The 24,278-nt window shown below is 40.6% G+C and overlaps 1 protein-coding gene across 1 annotated transcript; it reads left to right on the top strand.

Annotated features, from left to right (window-relative positions):
* Positions 1 to 3,622: 3,622 nt before the first annotated feature.
* Ghitm (growth hormone inducible transmembrane protein) lies at positions 3,623 to 20,311 on the top strand. Its single transcript, XM_070020744.1, has 9 exons — positions 3,623 to 3,749; positions 6,424 to 6,588; positions 8,544 to 8,643; positions 10,007 to 10,118; positions 10,406 to 10,547; positions 15,095 to 15,203; positions 16,880 to 17,068; positions 17,272 to 17,443; positions 19,021 to 20,311. The coding sequence occupies exons 2-9, from the start codon at positions 6,460 to 6,462 to the stop codon at positions 19,103 to 19,105; spliced, it is 1,038 nt and encodes a 345-aa protein (XP_069876845.1). The 5' UTR covers positions 3,623 to 3,749; positions 6,424 to 6,459; the 3' UTR covers positions 19,106 to 20,311.
* The last annotated feature ends 3,967 nt before the right edge of the window (positions 20,312 to 24,278 follow it).

Raw genomic sequence — 24,278 nt, forward strand, 5'->3', positions numbered from 1 at the left:
TCTCATTCTCTCTAGGGGGACACTGATAGATACACCTAGAGCTAGGATTTTAATGTAGGCATATCTGATCATATTTTTGGATCTTGTATGTGTGATAATTGGTTTTAATACATCATTTAGTTTAGTCCTACTACTTTCATTAAAAAATGAAAAATGACCAGTTGAGTACAAGCAAAACTGAACTCTATTTCTTTGTAAAGTCAATTCAAATTTGCGTTCGAGGGTGGATATTTTATTACCCTCAGGCAAATTCAGGATAATCTGATGATTTGTCAGATTCAGGATGTATCAACAACAGATACATTAGAGGTCAAAGCCCTCACTCTTCTCCAGGGCCCACTTGACTTAAAAACATACAAATTCTAAAGGAGAGAAAGGATAGGGTCCTTTTGAACATTACACCTCTATTTAGGAGATGCTTTACACAGAAGCCAGAATCAGTAATTTCTTTTTCATCTATGGCTTCATTTTCCTGCCATGGTTGATGTGATTTAATTTCTTGGGTTAGCAATTTAATCTCTTACCCAACACTAGCGATGCCAGCAGGACATCCCCCATGCCAGCACTTCCTACTTATCCACCAGGTAAAAATAAGGAGCTAAAGCAATCATTTTAGAACCTAAGCCCCAAATTCCAGGGGTTCCACATGTCAGGACTGACCATTCACCCTTTTAGGCCATTAAAGAAATGGTGAGGGACGTATTTATTATGTGGCATGGGCAGCCAAGAGAAGGTACCATTTTAGTTCATCAGCCGCCATCTTAAAGGTGTAGACATTGGCTATAGGTTTCAATAAACAAAGAAATGAGGAAAAGAGAAAAGTATGCATAATTACAAGAGTCCTAGGTAGTCTGACAGCCCATTGTCTCAGGATTGGTTAGATGGGCCTTGATAAAGTAAGAGTCATTGACATTTGGCAGGTGGCCACAGCACCTGCCAGGGTTCTAAGATGGTTCTAAAGTGACAACAGGTGAGAACGGAAAAGGACATAGATAGTTAAGGATGTCTAGCATTTGTTCTGCCTTTGGCCAATTTGTAGACCCAAGTGGGGAGTCAGTGATTTTCAACAAAAGCTAAAGTTCAGGAATTATTACAAAACCAGTGAGCAGCCTGTTATAAAAAGTTATGGAAGCCTGGTGCCAATAGCTCACACCTGTAATCCTAGCAGTAGACTGAGAACTGAAGATTGTGGTTCAAAGCCAGCCCAGGCAGGACAGTCCGTGAAACTCATATCCAATTTCAAACCAGAAAATTGGAAGTGGCACTGTGGCTCAAGCAGTAGAGTGCTTGCCCTAAACTGAAGAGTTCAGGGACAGCGCCCAAGCCCAGAGATATTCAGCACCGCAGTTCAAGTATTTTTTTAAATCTATCCTTGGCTCTAAGATATTAAAAGCACTGAACTTAACATTTTAACATTCCATACTGTGTTTTACTTATCTACATCCCTGGCATCTGTATCTCTTTCTGTGTCTTGTCTCTAAATGAATGATGTAATTATCTGACCAATTTCACTCAGTTCTGAACAGAGGAATTTCTCAGGTTGCCTTTCTCTTATCAGCTGTATTCAGTCAGTCAATAAATCCTGTAAATTCCACCTCAGTTGATGTATCTCTGTCACAAACCTCCTCCCTGACCCTCTACTGTCTCATTTCCAGGCTTCATGACCTTTTGCTTGAACATTACCATAAATTTTAACTGGCCTCCCAGTCAACTGAACCTTCTCCACCCATGCTGCCACACGAGAGCCTATCTTTGTAAGTCATGTAACCAGGTCCTTTACCTGTTCAAAATATTTGACATTAGTTGACACAGAAATACCACCCTAACTTGATGGAGAGAAACAGGGTGTCAGAAATTTTTCCTCCTATAGGAAGCGAATAAATTATTTTTTAATTTATTTATTTATTCATTTATTGGTAGTGGGGATCAAATCAGGACAATGAACTTGCTAGGCAAGCATTTTGCCAGTGAGCCACATCACAACCCAGAATGAGCCTTTTAATTAATAGGATTTTTCCAAGAATGTTGACTCCTGACTTTTAAGATTTTGTTCATTCAAGTACTGTGTGGTAATCTGTCCTCTGCTGCTAACAAAGGCTGTAGGCACTAAACAGAAGGAGCTAAACAGACAGCTTGCTAGCTAGCTAATCAAATTGGGTAAAGATCCAAACTAAGATTAAATTGCTCACGTGCTATCTGTTCAATATCTTAAGCCACAGATTTCTCTAGAGATTTCATGCTATTTTGAAAGCAAAGAGATAAGAACTCTGTTGTCAAACTGTTTTATTGCCCAAATAAAAAAGCAAATTGTAATCTTTGTCAAGATTTTCCTAGTTGGGAGATGATCACAAATCACAATTCATAATTGTTTGCAAGATAATAAAGGTTTATTAGCTTTACACATTGTTAATCACATTATCTTGCCTCTAGGATTTTTCTTCTTCATAACACCTCCATTCTCTGTTCTGTTTTTCCATTTTCTCCCTTCACCTGAAAGTGAATGCCTCAAGAGCAGAGGCTTTGGCCCACCAAAAAAGGGTACTCAATGTTTTAATCATTTGTATACATTACTACCATAGTGATTGCCTCAAAATGAGCCTCCAATAAATATTGAACAGGTAATCCTGAGTGAAACAGACAGGAAAATGAACTTCTATTTCCTGTAAGCCAGAGATGTGGGTTGTTGTTGTTTTTTTTTTCCTTAACAAATTGTTCTCCATACATCTTAATAGTCCTCAGAAAAACCCTTGTATAAATATGGGGAGTTGCATGTATATGCTCCATTATACAGGTATAGACTGAAGCTTGAAAAAAAGATGTGACGGCAAGGTCACAAAGCAATGAAACATAAATGTAGGGGAAAAAATCCTTGGGACTTGGGGATTTCTCGGGATTTCACCACCTAACCTTGGTTGTCTAACCCAAGTAATAGATTCATCTCCCTCAGAAATTGCCACAAGAGACAAGATTGCTTATGTCACAACTACAGAAGGTCATTAAAAAAAAAAAAAAAAAAAAAAAAAAAAGCAAGGAGAAAGGAACAGGACTACGGATTCATTTTCCACTCCAGCAACTTCTGAATTTGGGGGGGGGGGGTAATGCCAGTCCTGGGGCTTGAACTTAGGGCCTGGGTACTGTGTTCTTGGCTGGTGCTCTACTACTTGACCCACAGCTCCACTTCTGGCTGGGATTGGGGGGGAGGAGGGACGGTGATACATTGGAAATGAGAGTCTCACACTTCCCTGCCCTGGCTGGCTTCGAACCGCGATCCTCGCCTCTCAGTCTTCAGACTAGCTAGGATGACAGGCGTGAGACACACGAGTGCCCGGCCCTCTCTCTCCACGTTTAAACTTTTGTATCTGTGCCAAGAGAAACATTAGCCACCACATTAGGGCGCTCCCTCTGCCCGGAGTTAAAATGGCCGACACCGTTTCATGTACCCACACCCAACATGGACGCTCACTATGACGTTTCCAACAACAATCTATCCCCCAGTGGTCCCGCCCCCCACCAGGTCAAAACCCCGCCTATCCTTCCCCGCCCCCTCCCCGGCGTTTCCGCCAGACGCCCGCTCATGATTGGCTGTTTGTACTATTTACCTTTTCTCCGGATGTCGCGTCACGCAGTGAGTCAGAGCGACTGCGCGCGCAGGGACAGTAAGGACCGGGCGGAGGGCCGAGAAGGTGCGGCGTCCGCGTTTTCGCAGGCCCGAAAGGGGAACTGCGTGGTGGAGGTCACCGGGAACTGAGGTACTTCTCCCCTGGGCGGGAAGGAGACCCCCCCATGTGCTCAAAGTTGGGGCCGGCGGGGGCCCCTGGGTGCTGCTGGAGAGGGTTGGAGGCGGCGGCGCCCTGGAGTGCGTCCCGCCCGGCCCGGGGGCCGCTTCTCTGCGGGCGGCCTCCTGGAGGGTGGGAGAGCCGGGGCGCGCCCTGGTCGGGGGCCGGAACTGGGGGGCGGCGGTGAGCTGAGTCACGGCCCGGGCGGAGCTGGCAGCCGCCGCCGCCCCAGGCAGAGAGCAGGGCGCCCGCGGCCGGGCGGGGGCTAGGGCCTGCTTTGACTTTTCGGAGTTGGGAGGTTGAGCTGCCGCCAAGGTCTCGCCTCTGGGTAATAGGGTGGGTGCCCCAGGCTCATAAACGCGCCCGGGGGCGTCTCGTTATGATGGAAGCAGGTGCCCGTTTCCGACATCCAGCATTCACACAAGGCCGCTTTAGAATGTGTGACATCAAGATTCCCACTCGGGGCTTTATTATTATTATTATGATTACTGTTCTATGCCGGTTTTCATGCTTGAACTCAGATCCTAGGCTACGTCCTTCATCTGTTTTGCCCAAGGTTAGTGCGCTTGAGCCCAGCTTCACTTGTGGCTTTTTGGTGGTATTCATTGGACACGGACTTTGCTTCCCCGGCTGGCTTTGGATCCTCTTGGTTCTCAGCCTACTGAGTAGCTGGGAGGATTACAGGCATGAGCCACCAGCGTCCTACTCTGGGCTTTTTTTTAAAACGGTACAGTTGGCCACTGCCTGCACCCTGGGCCTCTGCCCTAACCCATGAGCCGAAGACTTAGAAAAGTTCTGGTTGAGATGATGCAAATGGCACGAAAGTTTCAGAAGAGATGGGGATTTTCCCAAAGGTCAGGTGCCCAGTGGTTTTATTTATAACCTTCAAAGTTCCTGTGGCAGAGCTGGAAGGACTTGCGGATATTTCAACGCTAGAATCCTTAGCTTTGGGAATACTAATTTAAAAAATATATTCCTGGTTCTAGTTCTAGAGTTAGAATAATTGCCAGAAGGCATGATCTAGAAGTTTTGGTGGTGGTGGTGGTGGTGGTGGTGGTGGTGGTGGTGGTGTGTGTGTGTGTGCGCGTGCGTGCGTGCGTGCGTGCGTGCGTGCGTGCGTGCGTGCGTGCGCGCACCCACTTGTATTCATATGTATATATATGTCCATGTGCTCATCCTGAGGCTTGAACTCAGGACCTGGGTCTCAGCTTTTTCGCTCAGTACTGGTGTTCGGCCACTTGAACCACAGCTCCATTGTCGGTGGTTAATTGGAGATGGAAGTATCATGGACTTTGCTTCCCCTGGCTTTGGGCAGGGATCCACAGGCCTCAGCCTCTTGAGTAGCTAGGATTACAGGCGTGACCCACCAGCACCCATCAGGAGTCTAATTTTAAGATCTATCGGGTAGTTTCAGAGTTGGTAGTCCAAGGGCCAGCACTGTAGTCTAGTACTATTTTGGTCCAGATTTCTTAGGGAACAAATGGGGAAAATGAGACCCAGGAGGATTTCATTTGCCTAGGATTGATTACAAATCATTGACAGAGATGGGCTGGTAAGCCTAAATTGTCGTACTTTTGTCATATTGACTTCTGGATGGCCACTTACTTGATATAGATTGTCCTGGAGCTGGAATTTTTAGCATGCTTTTCTAGTGGTGACACCACAAATGGAGACCAACATGAGGGACACGTCATTGGTAATTGTTTATTTAGATTGCCCTTTATTTGATGTAGAAAGTCATATAGAGTAGGTGAACTGAATTGAATATTTCCATATCTTGTCTTGAATATTTGAGTTACTTGAAATTTATTTGTTTGGGGTTTTTTTTAACTGTATTTTTTTGTCTTTTCTTTTTTGGTACTGGGGATTGAACCCAGGACGTTGCACTTGCTAGGCAAGTGCTTTGCCATTGAGCTACATCCCAGCTACTTGAAATTTATATTTGACCCTTTGTCATATGTCTTCATAGACAACATTTTCCTGTGCTCAAAAATTCCTACAGCTTCTTCTCTTTAAACTTTTCTATTGAATGCTGGTATAAGTATTAAGTCAAAAAGTACATTTGCATAAGATCTCACCATCCTCTCAATGATGTTAAGATAATCTTCATTCTATGTCATGTATAGTTTTTGCAAAGTCATACATACTACTATTTAAACTGGGATTTAAACTTAGTTTGGTGGCTCCATCCCAAACAGGATTCTGTGGAGTGGTTTCCTGTAAGACAAGCAGAGGATTCATTGAAAAAGTTTGCACCTAAGCAAGGCACTGGTGGCTCATGCCTATTATCCTAGCTACTCAGAAGGCTGAGATCTGAGGATCGCAGTTCAAAGCCAGCCCAGGCAAGAAAAGTCTGAGACTCTCCCCCCCCCCACCCCCCACGACCCGCCCCCCCCCCCCCATGAGACTCTTATCTTCAATAAACCACCAGAAAACCAGAAGTCGTGCTGTGGTTCAAGTGGTAGATTGCTTGCCCTGAGCTGAAGAGCTCAGGCCCAGGCCCAGAATTCAAGCCCCACAACCAACAAAGAAAAAAAGAAAAAGTGTGCACCTTACTCCGTATTTCCAATGAAAGCTAATTATTGTATCTAGTTCTGATTCATCTGTATCCTTCTTTAATTAGTTATGCTTTTATCCTTCTCTCTAGCATTTCAGATCTGCTTAGTAAACCTGGTTCATCACCATGCTGGCTGCAAGGCTTGTGTGTCTCCGGACACTACCTTCCAAGGTTTTCCACCCAGCTATCACCAAGGCCTCCCCCGTTGTGAAGAATTCCATCACAAAGAATCAATGGCTCTTAACACCCAGCAGGGTAAACAAATATGTTTATATTGTCTATTTTTCTCTCTGCTCCTGGTTTTGTAGAACTGGTTTGGAATTCGGGTTTGGGATGGGTTTTTGTTTTGTTTTTTGGAGGTGGGGTTGTATTTGTTTGCTGCCTGTCCTTGGGCTTGAACTCAGGGCCTAGGTGCTGTCCTTGAGCTTTTTTGCTCAAGGCTAGTGCTCTACCACTTAAGTCACAGCTCTACTTCCAGGTTTTTGGTGGTTAATAGAAGTTCAGAGTCTTACGATTTTCCTGCCCTCTGTTAAAATGGAGGAGAAAGGAAGGACACAGGCCAGACTCAATCTTCTATAGGCTAGAACTGTTCATTGAGGAACAAGAGGGGCATAGCCTTCCAGCAGCTTGGAAACTGTGTCAGAGGGGTGGGGTTAAAGTTTAGGCTTTTATGGAATCTGAGTAAGGAGACAAGTTGAGTTTAGTGTGAGGAGAGGGAGTGACTGCAGAGGTAAGGCAGAGAATAGGGCATTTCTTATCTAATGTCTCAAACTTTTTAAATTTTCAAACAGCTCTATATTTGTCTTGCCTAGGCAGTTTGCCCTTCACAGGGTCCAGTTCTCAGTCTGCCAACCACTTACCCTTTCCAGGCCTCACAGCTCAACCTCAGAGCCTTGCAGTCTAGGCCCACAATGAAATGTTTACAGCCAGGCTCAGGTTGGATTGCCTTGCCTGTGTCAGGCATTCTATGCCTATCTTTGTTGGCTTCCTGACATCTTTATATACCTGGGAAAATAGAGTGGGAATCAGTCCTTCATATTCCAACTTTAGATACATAAAAAGATTGGGCCAAGAGGGGAGAGGTAAGTCTTTCACCCTCAGTCCTCAGATTGTTACCTTCTAAGTAACTAGGATTATAGGCATGAACCACTGGTACCCAGCTCCATTTTTTGTTCCTAGCAGAATATAATGACGCTCATTTCTGCCTCTATCACATACGAAAGAAAAAAGGTTCTATAACTTTATTTACAGATCTTGTAATTGAGAGTAAATAGCAAGGACTTGAGAATTAAGTGGTATAACAAAAGATCCTGCATAAGGCTATACTCAGCTGCTTAAAAGCCCACACTTAGCACCATTTGGTCAGTAGCTTAGTTTTTGTTGTTTTTGTTAATTATCTTTTTCAAATTGCTATTAAAAAGGTAATGTACAGAGAGGTTACAGTTATATAAGTAAAGAGTACATTTATTTTGGGACAGTGTCACCCCTTCCCTGGCTCTCTCCCTGTCTCCCCGCTCCCATCCCTACCCACAAGAGTATCTCACTAACTTTCCTGCCCAGGCTGGCCTCAGATCTCAGTGTCCTTAGTAGCTAGGAGTCAACAGCGCCTAGTAAATCTCATTTTCTTTTTACAGCAAGCCGTTTTTCTATTACTTTCTTTGAGTCAGAATTTTACTGTGTTATCCAGGCTAGCCTCATCTTCCCCAGTGTTGGGATTATAAGCTTGTAACTCCATGTCCAACTAACAGATTTCTCCTCAACATTCCAATAAGTAGGAGTATATGTTTTAAGTATATAGTAATTAAGAAGGACATAAAGTAGCTAGGAAGAAACGACTTTTTTTTAAATCAACTGCCCCACTGTTTAAAACAAAACATGAAGGGGCTGGGAAGGTGGCTCAGTGGTAGAGCGCTTGCCTTGCATGCCTGAGGCCCTGGGTTCGATTCCTCAGCACCACATAAGCAAAAAGAAAAAAGCCGGAAGTGGCACTGTGGCTCAAGTGGTAGAGTGCTAGCCTTGAGCTGAAGAGCTGAGGGACAGCGCCCAGGCCCAGAGTTCAGGCCCCATGACTGGACCAAAAAAAAAAAAAAAACCAAAACATGAAGCAACCATGCTTCTCTGACTTGTTCAGGAGAGGGAACTTGCTTAAGGCCATTCACCAGATGACAGAATGTAGCCTGTGTTTTTTGACTGCATTTTTTTATAATCAGGAATATGCCACCAAGACAAGAATTGGGATGCGCCGAGGGAAAACCACCCAAGAGCTCAAAGAAGCGGCATTCGAGCCATCAATGGAAAAAGTATATAAAAGTAAGTGGCAGTCATTAGATTTTAAATTGATGTTTGTGGAAATGTTATAAGAGGCCTATAACAGCCTCTTACAAATATATGCAAAACTTAATTGTGCATTTTCTGGAAAGAATGGTCCCATTACTGTTCTCAGGAAGGTGATTACCTAAAAAAAAGTTGCACTAGGTTCCCAAATTTTCAATTACAGATTTGATTTCACCATTTTTAGGGGTAGAGGGAGGAAAGGATTAATAAGCCATAATCTAAAAGTCATAGCCTATTCATTTAAGTTGTATAGAATCTCTGTTCAAGTACGTAATGTTTATGTGTTTCTCAGGTCAGAAATCACTAAAATGTAAATAAATATTATTGTAATCCTAGTCATCTGAGAAACTTCCTCAAACTGCCCATTAGGGCCTTTAATAAGGACTTTACCTTAATGAACTCTTTCTGATTCCATTTAGATTTCAGTTTTGCAAGTTCAGAAACTAGTAATCTTCTGAAATATTAATTTTTAAATACCATTATTTCTTAGTAGTCTTGGACACTGTCAGCATATTAAAGTGGGGGAGAGCCTTAATCAGTATCCCTCAGTATATTTCTTTCTGATTAGTTCAATCCTACAGAACAAATCATGAGTACACTAACATTCTCAGTGAACAAATATAGATTGAAGGGAGTAAGATGTATCTTAGTAAAGCATCTGCCTGCCTCTATCAAAATAGAGTTGCTAAATTGCCACTCTCTAAAACAAGCATCTTCTCCCTTGAGTCCCTGACAAACTGCAGTTTGTGTTTGGTTTTCTTCTCTTTTGGCTGCTTTTAAAGCTTTTAATAACCACTTTAAACACAGGATGGAATGACTATTGAGCACTCATTTTCTACTTTTTTTCTCATTTTTTTGAGATAGGTCTTACTGGATAGCTCAGGCTGGTCTCAAACTTATAATCCTCCTGTCTCAGCCTCTCTAGTACTGAGATTTCATTTTTGTTTGTTTAGTTAGATTTTATTTTTGCTTTTTGTAGACAAGGTCTCAGTAACATGGCTGGTCTAGCACTCAAGAGTCCTCCTATCTTAGCTTTCCAAGTACAAGGATGCACTACAGTTCCTAGCTGGTCTTTTCCTTTTATTCATAGTACTAAGGTGTGAACTCAAGCACTCTACCAACTTAAGCCACATGTATAGCTAGCCCCTTTGTTTTTATTACGCTTTCATTTCAGGGGTGCTTTTTACTACTGGTCTCCTAACTTGAAGGACATCTGTGTGACTGTTTAAAAAACAAAAAATTATATGATTCAGTCCCCTCTTGAATGTTGTGAAAGCCTTATCTGCAGCACTTACAACATGTTACATGGCTTGCCTGCATTTCTTCCCATATTCTGCAGTTGACCAGATGGGAAGGTGGTTCGTTGCTGGAGGGGCTGCTGTTGGTCTTGGCGCACTGTGTTACTATGGCTTGGGAATGTCTAATGAGATTGGAGCTATTGAAAAGGCTGTGTAAGTAATTACTCATAAAGAATCCTAAGACTTCTTTAAAACAAAGTTCCAGTTTTCTCATATTATATTCACGTTTAGATAGTCTTATGTACATACATAAATAAAAATAGAATCTTTTGCTTTCTTGGCATGTATTTATTCAAACCTAATGTTTTTCACCTAGGTGTTGATTTTTACATGCCCCAAAAGTGCTTGTCATTTAATCTTCCTAGTAACTTAATTATTTCTATGATAAATGAAGGTTGTTCTAGCACATAGTTTCATAAACTATATCATGTTTCTTACAGAATCTGGCCTCAGTATGTGAAGGATAGAATACATTCTACCTATATGTACTTAGCAGGAAGTATTGGTGTAACAGCTTTGTCTGCTTTGGCAATAGCCAAATCTCCTGTTCTCATGAATTTCATGCTGAGAGGCTCTTGGGTGGTAAGTCAGCCTGTTTGATTTGGTTTTGTTTTTTTTTTTAAATCAAAAGATTAAATGAAATATATTGGCAGGAGTTGTTGTGAATGGTTGAATACCATGTTAAGCTGTTTTTTGCTCCTGTGATCATGAGTCAGTACAGGTGAGAAAGTTTAGATTTTGTTCTTTGTTGAATATATATTTTAATACAACCAAATCAGTTGTAAATGAACCTTACAAGAATATCCTTATCTGCTGGGCACCGGTGGCTCATACCTTTAATTCTAGCTACTCAGAAGATTGAGATCTGAGGATTGTGGTTCAACTCCAACCTGGGCAGGAAAGTCTGTGAGACTCTTATCTCCAATAAACTACTAGAAAACTGGAAGTGATGCTGTGTCTTAAGCAGTAGAGCACTCGCCTTGAGCTGAAGAGTGCAGGGACAGCACCCAAGCCCAGAGTTCAAGCCCCATGACCAACAAAAAAGAAAAAAAGAATATCCTTATCTAGCAGCAGATAGCAAACAGCCTTTGTTATGGAATTTTCCTTAACAAAAAAAGAAAACATACAAACTTCCTTAAAGGTTGGTGGGAAATAACTGTCAAAAAAATCCAAGGTTTCTAACCTCCCATGCCCCTGGATTGGGAGAATTAACATCGTGAAAATGGCAATACTGCCAAAGGCTATCTACAAATTGAATGTGATGCCTATCAAATCCCAATCTCAATATTCAATGAAATAAAGAAGCAATCCAAAAATTCATATGGAACAATAAAAGACCCCAAATAGCAAAAACATCCTTAGCAGAAAGAAAAGCGCTAGAGGAGTAACAATTCCAAATTTCAAACTACTACAAAGCCATAGTAATCAAAACAGCTTGGTACTGACACAAGAACAGACCTGAGGACCAATGGAATAGGACTGAAGACCCAAATATGAGCCCACAGACCTACAGCCACCTAATCTTTGACGAGCTAAAGAAATAGAATTGAAGAAAGCCTTTTCAGTAAATGGTGCTGGCAAAATTGGTTAACATCTGGTAGAAAACTAAAGCTAGATCTGTATATATCACCCTGCACCAGAATCAACTCCAAGTGGATCAAAGACCTTGAAATAAAAGCAGACTCCCTGAAAACATTACAGAAAGAAATAGGAGAAACTCTAGGGCTCCTTGGCACAGGCTAAAATTTTCTTAATAGAGACCCAGAAACACAACAAATCAAATCAAAGTTGGACAAATGGGATTGCATGAAATTGCAGAGCTTCTGCATGGCAAAGGACATAGCAAGCAACATCAGTAGAAAGCCCACGGACTGGGAGGAGAGCTTCACTAGCCATACAACAAATACCAGGGTCTCATATCTAGAATATACTTAGAACTCAAAAACTTAAATCCCTCAACAACAAATCCTCAAAGAAACAACTGCCTGATTAATAAATGGGCTAAAGACTTAAAAGAGACTTCTCTGAAGAGGAAATAAGAATGTTCAAGACACATGAAGAAATGCTCAACTTCTCTAACCATAAAAGAAATGAAAATAAACATTGAGATTCCACCTCACCCCAGTTAGAATGGCTATAATCAAGAACTATAATAACAACAGATGCTGGAGGGGATGTGGACAGAAGGGAACCTTACTGCATTGTTGGTGGGAGTGTAAACTTGTCCAACCACTATGGAAAGCAGTATGGAGGTTCCTCAAAAGATTCCACATAGAGCTCCCCTATGACCCAGCAATCCCACTTTTGGGCATTTACCCAAATGATCACAAATAAGACCATACTAAAGCTACCAGCACAACTATGTTTATTGCAGCATTATTTACCATAGCTAAGGTATGGAACCAACACAGATGCCCCTCAATAGATGAATGGATCAAGAAATGTGGTATATATACACATTGGAATTCTATGCCTCCATTAGAAAGAATGGCATTGCCCCATTTGTTAGGAAATGGAAAGACTTGGAAAAAATTAAGTGAAGTAAGCCAGGCCCAAGAAACATAGTCCCATGGTTTTCCTTGTTTGCAATGACTAGTACATGTCTAGGACAAGCAGAGAAGGTCAAAGGCTATGTACATATGACCATATAAAATGATGTGGTTTTTTTCCTTGCTTGCTATTGTTTTTAATGTACTTAGAATGCACTATGTGGTTCTTTTGTGTCTTTTGTATGTTCTTCCCCCTGTTTTCACTGTATTTGATTCCAGTGTTCTACATCTTGTATATACATTTTTGTAATCTGGGGAGGAGAAGGGATAAAATGGCATGTTTAAATGGGGATGTAGGTTGACCCATTGTGACGATGAGATGTACAGCACACTGTTGAAAACCAACTTTACAATTAGGGGGTGTGGGGGGAGGAGGTGGTGAGAGAAAGGATGGTAGGGGGAAAACAAAGGAGGAGGTAACAATGCTCGATAGGTAATGTACTCATTACCCTATTCATGTAACTGTAACCCCGAGTACAGTAATTTTACAAAATACATACATTAAAAAAATCCAAGGTTTCTATGCTGTTAAAGAATAGCACTGCCGTAATTATTTCTTAGCTTGTTCGTAGAGTTTTAAAGTCAGTGAATGTTTCTTGACCTATTGGGGTCTTTTTTCTTGGTTTTTGGTATTTTGGTTTTACTTATTGTTTGTTTGTCTCTGTTTTTCTTGATAATACCACGTTATGATTTCAGACTTAGGTTGTATTCTGCCTGTCTGAAGAAAAGATATGGAGTGGATGGTATAAGATTTGCAGTAAGAAGTAGAAAATATAAAGTTGGTTGACAGATTATGTCTTAGCTTGTAAGGCAGGTTCTGTGAAGGACATCTGTTGGATCAGGGCTGTTAAAGGCTAAGGCTGATTTCAGAAGAGACAAGGTCAGTCTAATTTTACAAAATAATATGAGCAAAAGAGAAGAGCTTGGAAAACCTAATTTGAAAATAGTATACAATCCCATTATAGTGAAATTCCAAGAATTGGAGGTCTTAAACATGAAGAAGACTTGACTTAGAAAAGGTATGTTTGATTTCCAAAGTTGATTGAGTTCAGAGTCAGATGTTACTGAACAGCAGTCAAATTGAAGTTATTGAAGAGACTAGAATAGCAAAAGTACAGTTTTTTAAAATTGAGTATTAAGAGGTAAGGTAGAAAAACATGAAGCAGTTGTGCATTAGGGAATAATAATAACCCGACTAAGTGTCATGAATCTCTTAGCTTATATAGGATCATGTAGGCATAGAATGAGCATAGTGAGAAATGTCAAGCAAGCAACTTAAATTGGGACTTTTGTTTTTTTAAACAAAAATGTGGCAGTATTATACTAAAATGTATGTAAATTTTAGGCCTTAAAATAAGATTCCATAGTCTTATTTAAAGAAGTTTTATGCTTAGGCCAGACCCTCAACTGTAGGCAGATCACTCTTCCTTTTATGAACAGAAAAGCCAGACAGATGTTGAAGTGAAAGTGTAGCCATTTGGAAGTGGTATGGGATCTGAAGGGGGAAGGGAGAGAGGACAAGTCAGTCATTTTTCACAAGTGCTTTTGGGACAGAGGCATCTAACATTGCTTGTGAGAAAAGTACCGACTAGAAAAAGGTACTGAAACAAGAGTTTTAGGAAATCAGCCAGATAGCAAGGAGGTTTTCTTATAGGCAGATGGGGCAGTTAAGGAGACATGGGGAGCATACTAGCAGCTTCCAGTTCAGTGTAGCTGAAACTTAGAGTGTAGAAAAGTAACAGGCAAAACATGAAGCTGAATCAAGAAGAACCTTTAAAGAAGAAATACAGTTGAAATGAAGTGTTCTGAAAACTTTGTGAAGTGGTTTCTAGTAATTGTTTCTCTGTTAGAAAATGGTGCTTACCCAGTATGTTTTTTCTGCATGAATTAGGGCTTTCTTGCCCTCTGCAGAAATACCTGCTGTTTACTTCTATTTTATGTCAGAGGCTAAGCATTCTCAAGCCTGTGGATCAGGCAGACAAGGAAGCCTAATAGCTCACATAAGGAATTGTTGGTATCTAAAAATGTTTATTGGTTTTAGTAGTGGTGTGTAAACAAGTATCTGCTGCCTGATTCTACCCAAAGGTTGCAAAAGTTTGCTATTCCTGCTATATATTTTGTGAAAATGTACCACTATCTTCCCATTATACACATTTTTTCTTGCTATACACAGAAAATATTTAAATGTCAGAACAGTGGGAATCCAAGATACACAAAGAAAAGGAACACAGGCCAAGTCAGCCATTACCCTAGGAGGACAGAAATGTGGGATCTTACGCTTTTCCATCTGCTACAAATAATATTTGCATTCTATTTGCTGAGTCTTATTAGAAGATGTTATTTGACCTCTGTCCAACAAAAATTGTTAAAATGATGGAATTAGTCTGTTCTGTTCATGTTCATGAAGCTCATATCTTACAGTAGGGGGCACTCTTGCTAAACTAGCCAATACCTAAATAATCTCAGTATCTTAAAAGTGTTTGGAAAAATACAGGATTCTTTTTCTATTTTATCATTTGTCTTCACAAAACTGGTTTATTAGGAATAACTTAATGTGTTTTAATGATGTGTGTCTTTCAGACAGTTGGTGCAACCATTGTAGCCATGATTGGAGCTGGAATGCTAGTACAGTCCATATCGTATCACCAGAACAAGGGCCCGAAGCATCTTGCTTGGTTGCTACATTCTGGTATGTTCTCTTTTAAATTGTTAACTTTTTCTTTTTTGAAACAGAACCTTGCTGGGTAGCCTAGGCTGTTGGAAATTAATGGTCTCTCAAGGCCCAGTTTTTAAATATTTCCCCTTTAGATTAGCTCTTCACTGCTGTAATGGCTTTATACATAATATATTGAAAGCTTATGTTGAAAAAAATCACAATTTTCTGAAGTCACTACTGGTTGCATTACTGTCAGACATTGAAGGGTAGATTTCTGATAGTAAGTCTGTGGCCATATACCAGTATTGAACTTGTCTCTGAAACAAGGTAATATGTGCAGAGTACTATTTTTTGGTATATTGTCCAATACCAGTAGAATTTCAGACCTGATATTTACTACTTGAGGATTGCTTTTGTCTGATCATGATGGGGGAAAAAAACTGAAGATAGAAAAGGTTGCTAAAATTTTTTCTGCCAATTGCAAAATTAATAGGAATTGTAGTAAAAAAAAAAAAAAAAAGGTCATTTTGTGACTTTTATCTCCTATCTTTCTTCAAGAAATAGTAATTTTAAGTTAGCATTAAGTACAGTGTACCTTACTCTTGATCTAGAAATGCTTGTTTTTCCCCAAAAGACACAGTAGTATTGAAGATACAAGGTGATAGTTGTTCTTTGAGCTTAGAAAATAGTAAGCTAGCTGAGTGCTGATGGCTCACATCTATAGTCCTAGCTACACAGGAGGCTAAGATCTGAGGGTCACAGTTCAAAGCCAACTGGCACAGAAAAGTCGGTGAAACTCTTACTCCAATTAACCACAAGAAAACTGGCTTAACGTGGTAGAGCACTAGCCTTGAGCAAAAACAGCTCAAGGACAGTGCCGAGGCCCTACAAACAAAATAATAACCTAACATTTTAGTAATGAAATGTCTTCAATCAAGATTTTTTTCAGTTCAGGTGTTCCATTTATCTTTGTTCAACTTTTGCTCTCTTTTCATTTTTACTTTCTTTTTTTTTTGGTTCCGTTCGTGGGCCTGAACCCTGGGCCTGGGCGCTGTCCCTCAGCTCTTCAGCTCAAGACTAGCACTCTACCACTTGAGCCACAGCGCCACTTCCGGCTTTTTTCTTTTTGCTTATGTGGTGCTGAGGAATCGAACCCAGGGCCTCAGGCATGCAAGACAAGCGCTCTGCCACTGAGCCACCTTCCCAACCCTCTCTTTTCATTTTTATGAAAATGCTTACCTAACAACTAAAATTACTTACAAGCTGCAGTAGCATTTGCTACTGCACAGAGTAACAGTAGCATCTGTCCTGAAAGTTCATGTATTTTCAGACTTACCATCTTACACTTTTCCTCTCCTTTTACTTTAGTCTCTTTGGCAGCAGTAGATTTGACCTTGACTCCCCCTTTTTTTTTTAAAGCCTTATATATAACTAAAAACTGGTGATGGACTGAGACCAAATAAAGAGCTAAACGGAATTTTGTAAGGTTACTAAATATGTAGGGTAATGTTAGTGTTTGTGAGTTGTTACCATTTGACTGGGAACCTAGTTAATGTGGTATGGATTTGGTTAGCCTCAGATTTGGGTTGTGGAATTATATAAAGGGAAAACATTTTGTAATCATACTGTTTTCATAGAAGGTACAGCACAGCATGGCATATTGGAAGCCACATTTTCGCTTTGGTAACAAGCATTCCCTCTTTCCCCAGGTGTGATGGGTGCCGTGGTGGCTCCACTGACAATACTGGGGGGACCCCTTCTCATAAGAGCTGCATGGTACACCGCCGGCATCGTAGGAGGCCTCTCCACTGTGGCCATGTGTGCTCCCAGTGAGAAGTTTTTGAACATGGGCGCACCACTGGGAGTGGGCCTGGGTCTTGTGTTTGTGTCTTCACTGGGTAAGCTGCCGTGCTTTCATCCTTAGTGCTTGATTCCTGAATTCTGGCATATTTTGGGGTGGTAGTGGGATTGGAACTCAGGGCCTTGTGCTTGCTAGTCACTCTGCCAGTGAGCCTCAGCTCCAGCCAGGGAATTCTTTGTTTCTTTTTCTTTTTTCTTTTTTTTTAGCAAGTAAAGCTTAATTTTCTTGTTTTGATCTTAGGGTCCATGTTTCTAGCACCGAACACTGTGGCTGGTGCCACCCTGTACTCAGTGGCAATGTATGGTGGATTAGTTCTTTTCAGTATGTTCCTTCTATATGACACTCAGAAAGTAGTCAAACGTGCAGAGGGAACACCACTGTATGGACAGAACAGATATGATCCAATCAATTCGTAAGTAATCCTTACAGCTGTTACTCTCTTACATAAGTATGTTTGTGTTAATGTGGGCTATATTTCTTAGAGTATCTTGAGATGGGTTGCTTAAGACAAAAGAAAGTTACTTTTTTACATCCTGAGCCTGGAGCCTAGAAAGAAGTACAATATTATATTTCAACACCTAGATTTCTTGAGCACTCTGAAGGAAAAATCTATTCTGTGTTCTACAGCTTTTTGTTATTGTTGGCAAGCCTTGATATTCCAATCCTCCAACTTCACTTGCCATGTTTCTTGTGGGTTGTGTCTCCTTCTAATTCTGTCTTGTCTATTTTTTTTAAAACAGGTTTTCTTTTTTTTTTATTTTTTTAAATCACCAGGCATATTGGGATGAAAGCCCACCCTACTCTAGTATGACCTTATCATTACTTACCTTAAAATCTTAATTATGTCTTCTGAAACCATATTTCCAAGTAAAATCAGACTCACAGATCCCAAGGTTAGAACTTCTAGGTATCTTTTGAGAGGATGACTTTGTCAAATTTTGCTATTTTATTTCATAAAATATGTATAGATCCAGAAAACATCTGTTTATATAGCAACCAAGCATATGCAATTTAGTTATTCCATTGAATTGTACGTACTGTTTATTGGGAAAATATACATAATTGACTCCAGTTTTAGAGACGTATAGAATAAGCTCTTATAATTCTAAAAATTAACAAAATTTTTAATATTCAGGATTCAACTCCATTTTTGAGATATTTAAGTGGCATTTAATATATATATATATATATATATATATATATATATATATCACTTTTCTTGGAGTCTACTTAAGTAGTTGGTTTTTTTAAAACAGTTTCTTGGAGTTCCATGATATTGGTCACATTTTTTTTAAGTAATTTGTTTTGCTTAATCTAAAATATTTTGTAATGGTTTGAAAAATGTTTCTGTAAAGATTTATAGCTTTTTTTGTGGGGGGGAGGTCCGGTCATGGGCCTGAACTCTGGGCCTGGGCGCTGTCCCTCAGCTCTTCAGCCCAAGGCTAGCACTCTACCACTTGAGCCACAGCGCCACTTCCGGCTTTTTTTTTCTGCTTATGTGGTGCTGAGGAATCGAACCCAGGGCCTCATGCATGCAAGGCAAGTGCTCTACCACTCAGCCACCTTCCCAGCCCTTGTAGCTTTCTTTAGGAGGGTGAACCTGACATATTTTTAAATGCCAGACTGTGTCTAACAAGTTCTTAGGTGTTTCTTTCATTTTAGTTTGATTATTTCATTGTCTAACACCCAAGGTTTGTTTTGTTTATTCTTTCTTTGCAAGATATTATACTTAGTGCATCAGAGAATAAAATATAGAATAATGCCTTTAAAGACTACTGTTAACATTTAAGGATAACTCTACCAAGGGGGAAAAAAATGCCTCTTTTCTAATTTAAGACTTGTTTGGTCAGCAGTTAAACATTATTTTAAATAAATTTCCAATTCATAGATCTAAGACAAATAATGTTTCTTTTTCTTTTCTATGTTAAGAAATAGTCTTAATATCATTAAGATTGCATCATATATAATGGGCGTAATTTCCTTTTCTAGGATGTTGGGAATCTACATGGATACACTGAATATATTTATGCGCGTCGCATCTATGCTAGCAACTGGAGGTAACAGAAAGAAATGAAGTGACAGCTTCTGACTCCTCCAGCACATCAGATGTCTTGCTGTTGAATAGGAGCAGATATTCATTGCACAGTTTGGACAAGCAGCTTTCATTGAAGTTTAGAAGATAAGAACCTGTCAACATGTTTGAAATGTTCCAGTAATGTGACCCTTCAGGTCTGCTTTTTCTTCTAGAGAATAAATTGAGTAGTACTCTTCCAGATAAGATATATTTTCAACTCTTATATGTAAATAATCCTAACATTCTTTAACAAACATGAAAACTAAGATTTGTGTTATGAGAATTAAGTGTATTAGATTGAGTTAGCCTACATATGTTGGTAGATAGAAAATATTGTGATGTTATAAATGACTTTAAGGATTTAATATAGAGAGCAGAGAAAGGCAGTCGTAGGACTTAGCAATATGTAATTATGAAGAGCCCTAGTGAACAACATTATTTGGACTATTTGAAAACAAACACCTGCTGTGTTTTCATTAGCCTGTAAAAGAAAAATGTAGGATTTCTTCTGTTGTTTTCCTTAGTACTCTTTTTCCAGTGTTGATATGTTGTTATAGTCTAGAATGTGAATCTCATGGAGAGACCCTGATAGAATTATGTATAAATAGATGTTTTACATTGAAATGTCTAAAACAAAGTATCTTACTCTCATAAGTATATTTGATGCTTTTGTCAGGTATACATGAAAGATATTCACTAGTTGCTGAATTTTGTGCATATTTACTGAATGTCTAATTGAGATACATGCTTTCATTTTATCATCTCAAAGTTTTGAAGGCTTCGTCAGAAAAGCCCATTTGTAGCTTACTCTAGAGATTGTGAAAATGTTTTACTCCTAAAACTGTTGTATGTGTTTTCCGTTTTCTCTCAGATTGAGCATTGAAAAACAAAGCAAAAAAATTTTTTTCTTTAAACTATGTATGCATCAAAAGTGTATGTGGGATATCCGAGGTAGTTCATTGGTTCCCCTAGCAGAATTTCCTTTTTGTCCTATATAGCTTTCTCATGATATTTGTAAGTTTTTTAATACGTAATAGTTATTTGGGGAAGTCTTCAGTGAATGAAAGGAGATCTGTATGATTATTGAGATGATTGCTATTCTTGGGGAACATTTTATTACAGTAATCCTGAAATAACTATTTTAACCACTTCAAAGTACACAGGATATCTATTTCTGAAATAATAAAGATGCCAGCTGGATGGTGATTAGTGTACTTTTTCTGCCTGAAACATGTACCTCATTTGAATCTTGATTTATTCAAGAAAGAAACTCAGGCTCTTGCCACTATATGGTGTAATGAGATGGTGAGTCTTGTAGGTAGACTTCCTCTGTTTCAGTCTAAACTCTTCTTAAATCTGGTACTGAATGGAAGTGTTGATTGTTAGCACCAGCTGTGGGGAGACACAGGGATGAGTGGCCAGAAGCATGTTAGGGACGGCACCAGAGGGGCAGCTGGCCTTGGTGAATTTTGAACACAATGCTGAAGTCAAAAATCCTCATAGCAAGTGGGGAATTTAGAGCCCTAACAACAGCTTGAATTTTCATGTAAGTCCTCTTAAGAGATCAACTGTTGGTGTTCTATTAAGTTAACAGTTGAATCTTGAGAAATAGCAACAAGCACTTTGATGACTAAAGTCATTCATTAACTACAAAAGGATTATCCAGAGCAATTGCAACAGAGTCTGCAGGAAGTAGCAAGCAAGTGTGCCAAGTGAGGATGGGAAGGGCTGTGCTTTGGCGTGAAAAGAATGTTGGGCTATTCCCACAGGCAGCAGCATGGGAGGTGTCTTAACCTACTTAGCAGAGTGATTAGCTTCCACCTGCGAGACCCTGACCAAGTTCTGTGTGATTTGAAAGATTGTAGATGAAAGAGGATCAGACACACCCATCCCAGGGGACCACACAGAGGCAGGCAGGCACAGGAGAAAGATTATAAGGTTTATTAGGGGAGCCATATTTCCCACAAGAGGGAGCACATGGCCTCCCTCACCATCCAGGTAGCAGGAGGATCTGGGAGGTAGATGGAAGTTTAGGTGGGTCTGGGTGGAAAGAGGGAGGGGCTCTCTGTATAGAGGGAACTCCAGGGTGGGAGGGGGCCCAGGTCTGGGTGGAGCTGAGGACCAAAGGTGAGCATAATACTAACAGTAGAAACTCCTACAGAACTCTGTACATGCTCACAGTTGTGTGATTTTTACCCTCACGTGCCTCAGAAGATGTGAGCACAGTTGGCCATTTTATTTTAAGTAGTGATTTTTAAAGAAGTTGGGAGGGCTGGGAAGGTGGCCTAGTGATAGAGGGCTTGCCTTGCATGCCTGAGGCCCTGGATTTGATTCCTCAGCACCACATAAGCAAAAAGAAAAAAGCTGGAAGTGGCACTGTGGCTCAAGTGGTAGAGCTAGCCTTGAGCTGAAGAGCTGAGGGACAGCGCCCAGGCCCAGAGTTCAGGCCCCACAACCAGACCCAGAAAAAAAAAGAAGTTGAGAAAATGAAATATTTTCACTGTCATAAATTGAGTGGCAGGAAAACAACTGACATTTAGTAAGTGAGGAGCTCTAGGAATCTTTTCAGTCGTTTTTTTTTTTTCCTTAAGGGCATATTAGAAAGTGAAAATAATTTAAAATGCTTTGTAAGAAGTTGAAATGGTAAAAGATGGTGGAGAACCAGTTTTTTGTCTGCCCTAGAGTCCTCCAAGTACAAGGGCTTGGCTGCAACAACTCTGACTCCTAGCTGAGGCAACATCTCTGGGACTACGGCTGTTGCCACATTGCTCACCTCACCTGTTCTAGTGGTGCTAGTTATAGGAGCAAGAATAAGAAGTAAGGTGACACCTTTCCCTGGAAGTCTGCCAAACTGCAAGATACAGAAGAGACAAAACAGGATCCATCCCAAGCTCCCTTGCTGTTCTCCCACCATGAGCTCTAGCAGAAGCATTTGACTACATTCTGCATATTATCCCTTCTGCTAAATCTCTTGTGCTTGCTCTACTGGTCCTCACTTTTCCCCCCTTCAGAAAGCACATAGGAAGTGCTAGCCGTAATTGAGACCTAAATTTCCAATGGTGTGTGTGTTTCCTATGCTCTGTGGCAAGAGAAAGTGAAGATTAGGTAACTTGGAGAGATTTTTGAGGGAAAGGTAGTGAAATCGAGCCATGAGATCTTGAAACCTGTGTTGAAGGAGGTACCTGCACCCTCATGTTCACAAGAACCAAGACATGGAATCAACCTGGTGTCCATCTAGAAAACACAAACTTGGTTTATTTGCAACAACATGAATAAGCCTAGAAAGGATGGTGTTAAGTGGAATATTCTAGGCAAAGAAGTTTGATGGTCTGTTATACATGGAATTGTAAACAACTCTTAGAAGAAAGGTGGGTACCCTACTACTGGGTTAGAGGGAATGAAGACATTGTAGTTAGGGCCTGGGAAGGTGGCTCAGTGGTAGAGCGCTTGCCTTGCATGCGTGAGGCTCTGGGTTCGATTCCTCAGCACCACATATGCAAAAAAAAGCCAGAAGTGGCACTGTGGCTCAAGTGGTAGAGTGCTAGCCTTGAGCTGAAGAGCTGAGGGACAGTGCCCAGGCCCAGAGTTCAGGCCCCAAGACCAGACCCCCCCCAAAAAAAAAAAAGACATTGTAGTTAGCATTCAGTTAGACAAGAGGAAAAAGTGCTCTATAATGGATATGGTAATTGGTTTCGTTCAACATATTCCACACACTACATCACTGTTACCCCATAATTCCATACAGATAATTGGTCATAACATGAGAAAACATTAGCATGGTACAAGTGAATTCTGCACAAGTTGGAAATCTTAAACCTTAGGAGGTGAACCAAAAATAGCCAGAATTTTTCTTAATCTTAGATGGTATTGAAACTAAATAAAATTTCATTAGAATTTCCTGATGAATATGACTTGATTTAGTTGAATGTAGAGTTATCCTTAACTGTTGACAAATACAATAAATACTTTGAAGGGGAAGTGATAAACCTGGATCTGGAAATCAACTAGACTACATAAAATCTTCCTGGAGCAAACACTTTGCCATTAAACTCCACCAAGCAAACCTGTTAACTATGGCAGCTCCGGTTACTATTTTACATTGAAAGAAACAGACTCAAGAGAAGTTGATCAACTTGTCTGAGTCACACAGCTAAAACAGCATTCTGATTAGAGCCTTGGTCATGTGGCAATAGAACCTGTATGTGTTTTCAACAAGTATGGGGGAAGCAGGAAGACAAAAGTTGCTTTAAAATGTGTTGAGGCAGGAAACACAATGGGGGGGGGCGGGTAGAACCCACACAGCTCCAGAGAGCAGGCAAAAAAGTTTGGGGGCCTCTTCCACCACAGACAGTCCGGTTTCACAGGTGCTCCAACACCAGTGTGGAGTGGCTGGACAGTGCCTCTAGTCTCAACCAGCCTCAGTTGCCTGGAGGAGAGGGTAAGATCCGGGCCCTTGGAGTGGAGGAATCCCTTGGTCTGGTGAGAACGCCATAGTGAGCCAGGATAACCCCATAGCCAAGACAGCAGGTAAACAGATCAACCTGTCCTTGTTTCAGAGCTAAACATGGATGTTAAAGGCTATTTCCAACAGCTCGTGAGTTCTGGAGCTCTGGGAGTTTTGGCATCCAACAGACCAGGTTCCAGTTGAGAAATTCTACGGGGGAGGGCAAAGGGGGAATCTGGCACCATTCTGAGGGTTGTGCAGTTTGCTGAGCAATTTAAAGTAATTTCTGGTACATTATGGGGTCTATAAAATCCTCTTGGAAGAAAAGGTGCTACCTAAGAGCAATGTAGGACATAAACCAAGAAAAGGTACACTTCTGGGATTTGCTTGATTTGACTTTGACTGACTCTTTAGTTCCTTGTAAATTCCCAGGTGTCTTTGGGTGTGTCTCTGAAGACTTCCTTCTCACGAAAGCTACCACGGTTTCGAAATCATCTTTGGAAACCACTCAAAGCCCTATGTTTGAGTATTTGGGGGGAGGTGGAGGGCAAGACTGCATATGTTGAAAACCAACAGGTGTCCCTATTAAAAATGCTTCTCATTTTCACCTCTCTCAACTCAGCATGCGATTTTGAATATTCCAAAAAGCCAGAGGTGTTTCTTCCCTTTTTAAAGCTAGGAGTTGACAGCTCTCTTTGAAATGTTAAAAGCGAATGAAAATCTGAGAAC

This window comes from Dipodomys merriami, unplaced genomic scaffold (genome assembly GCF_024711535.1).
Source record: "Dipodomys merriami isolate MVZ:Mamm:240054 unplaced genomic scaffold, mDipMer1.0.p SCAF_14, whole genome shotgun sequence".
Lineage (NCBI taxonomy): Eukaryota > Metazoa > Chordata > Mammalia > Rodentia > Heteromyidae > Dipodomys > Dipodomys merriami.

What these genes read in the sequence shown, in the direction of transcription:
- Ghitm (XM_070020744.1), top strand. Translation starts at nt 6,460, where the DNA reads ATGCTGGCTGCAAGGCTTGTGTGTCTCCGGACACTACCTTCCAAGGTT. An exon ending in AATGGAAAAAGTATATAAAA is followed by an intron (nt 8,644 to 10,006) that starts GTAAGTGGCAGT and finishes CATATTCTGCAG; the next exon opens with TTGACCAGATGGGAAGGTGG. An exon ending in AGATATGATCCAATCAATTC is followed by an intron (nt 17,444 to 19,020) that starts GTAAGTAATCCT and finishes TTCCTTTTCTAG; the next exon opens with GATGTTGGGAATCTACATGG.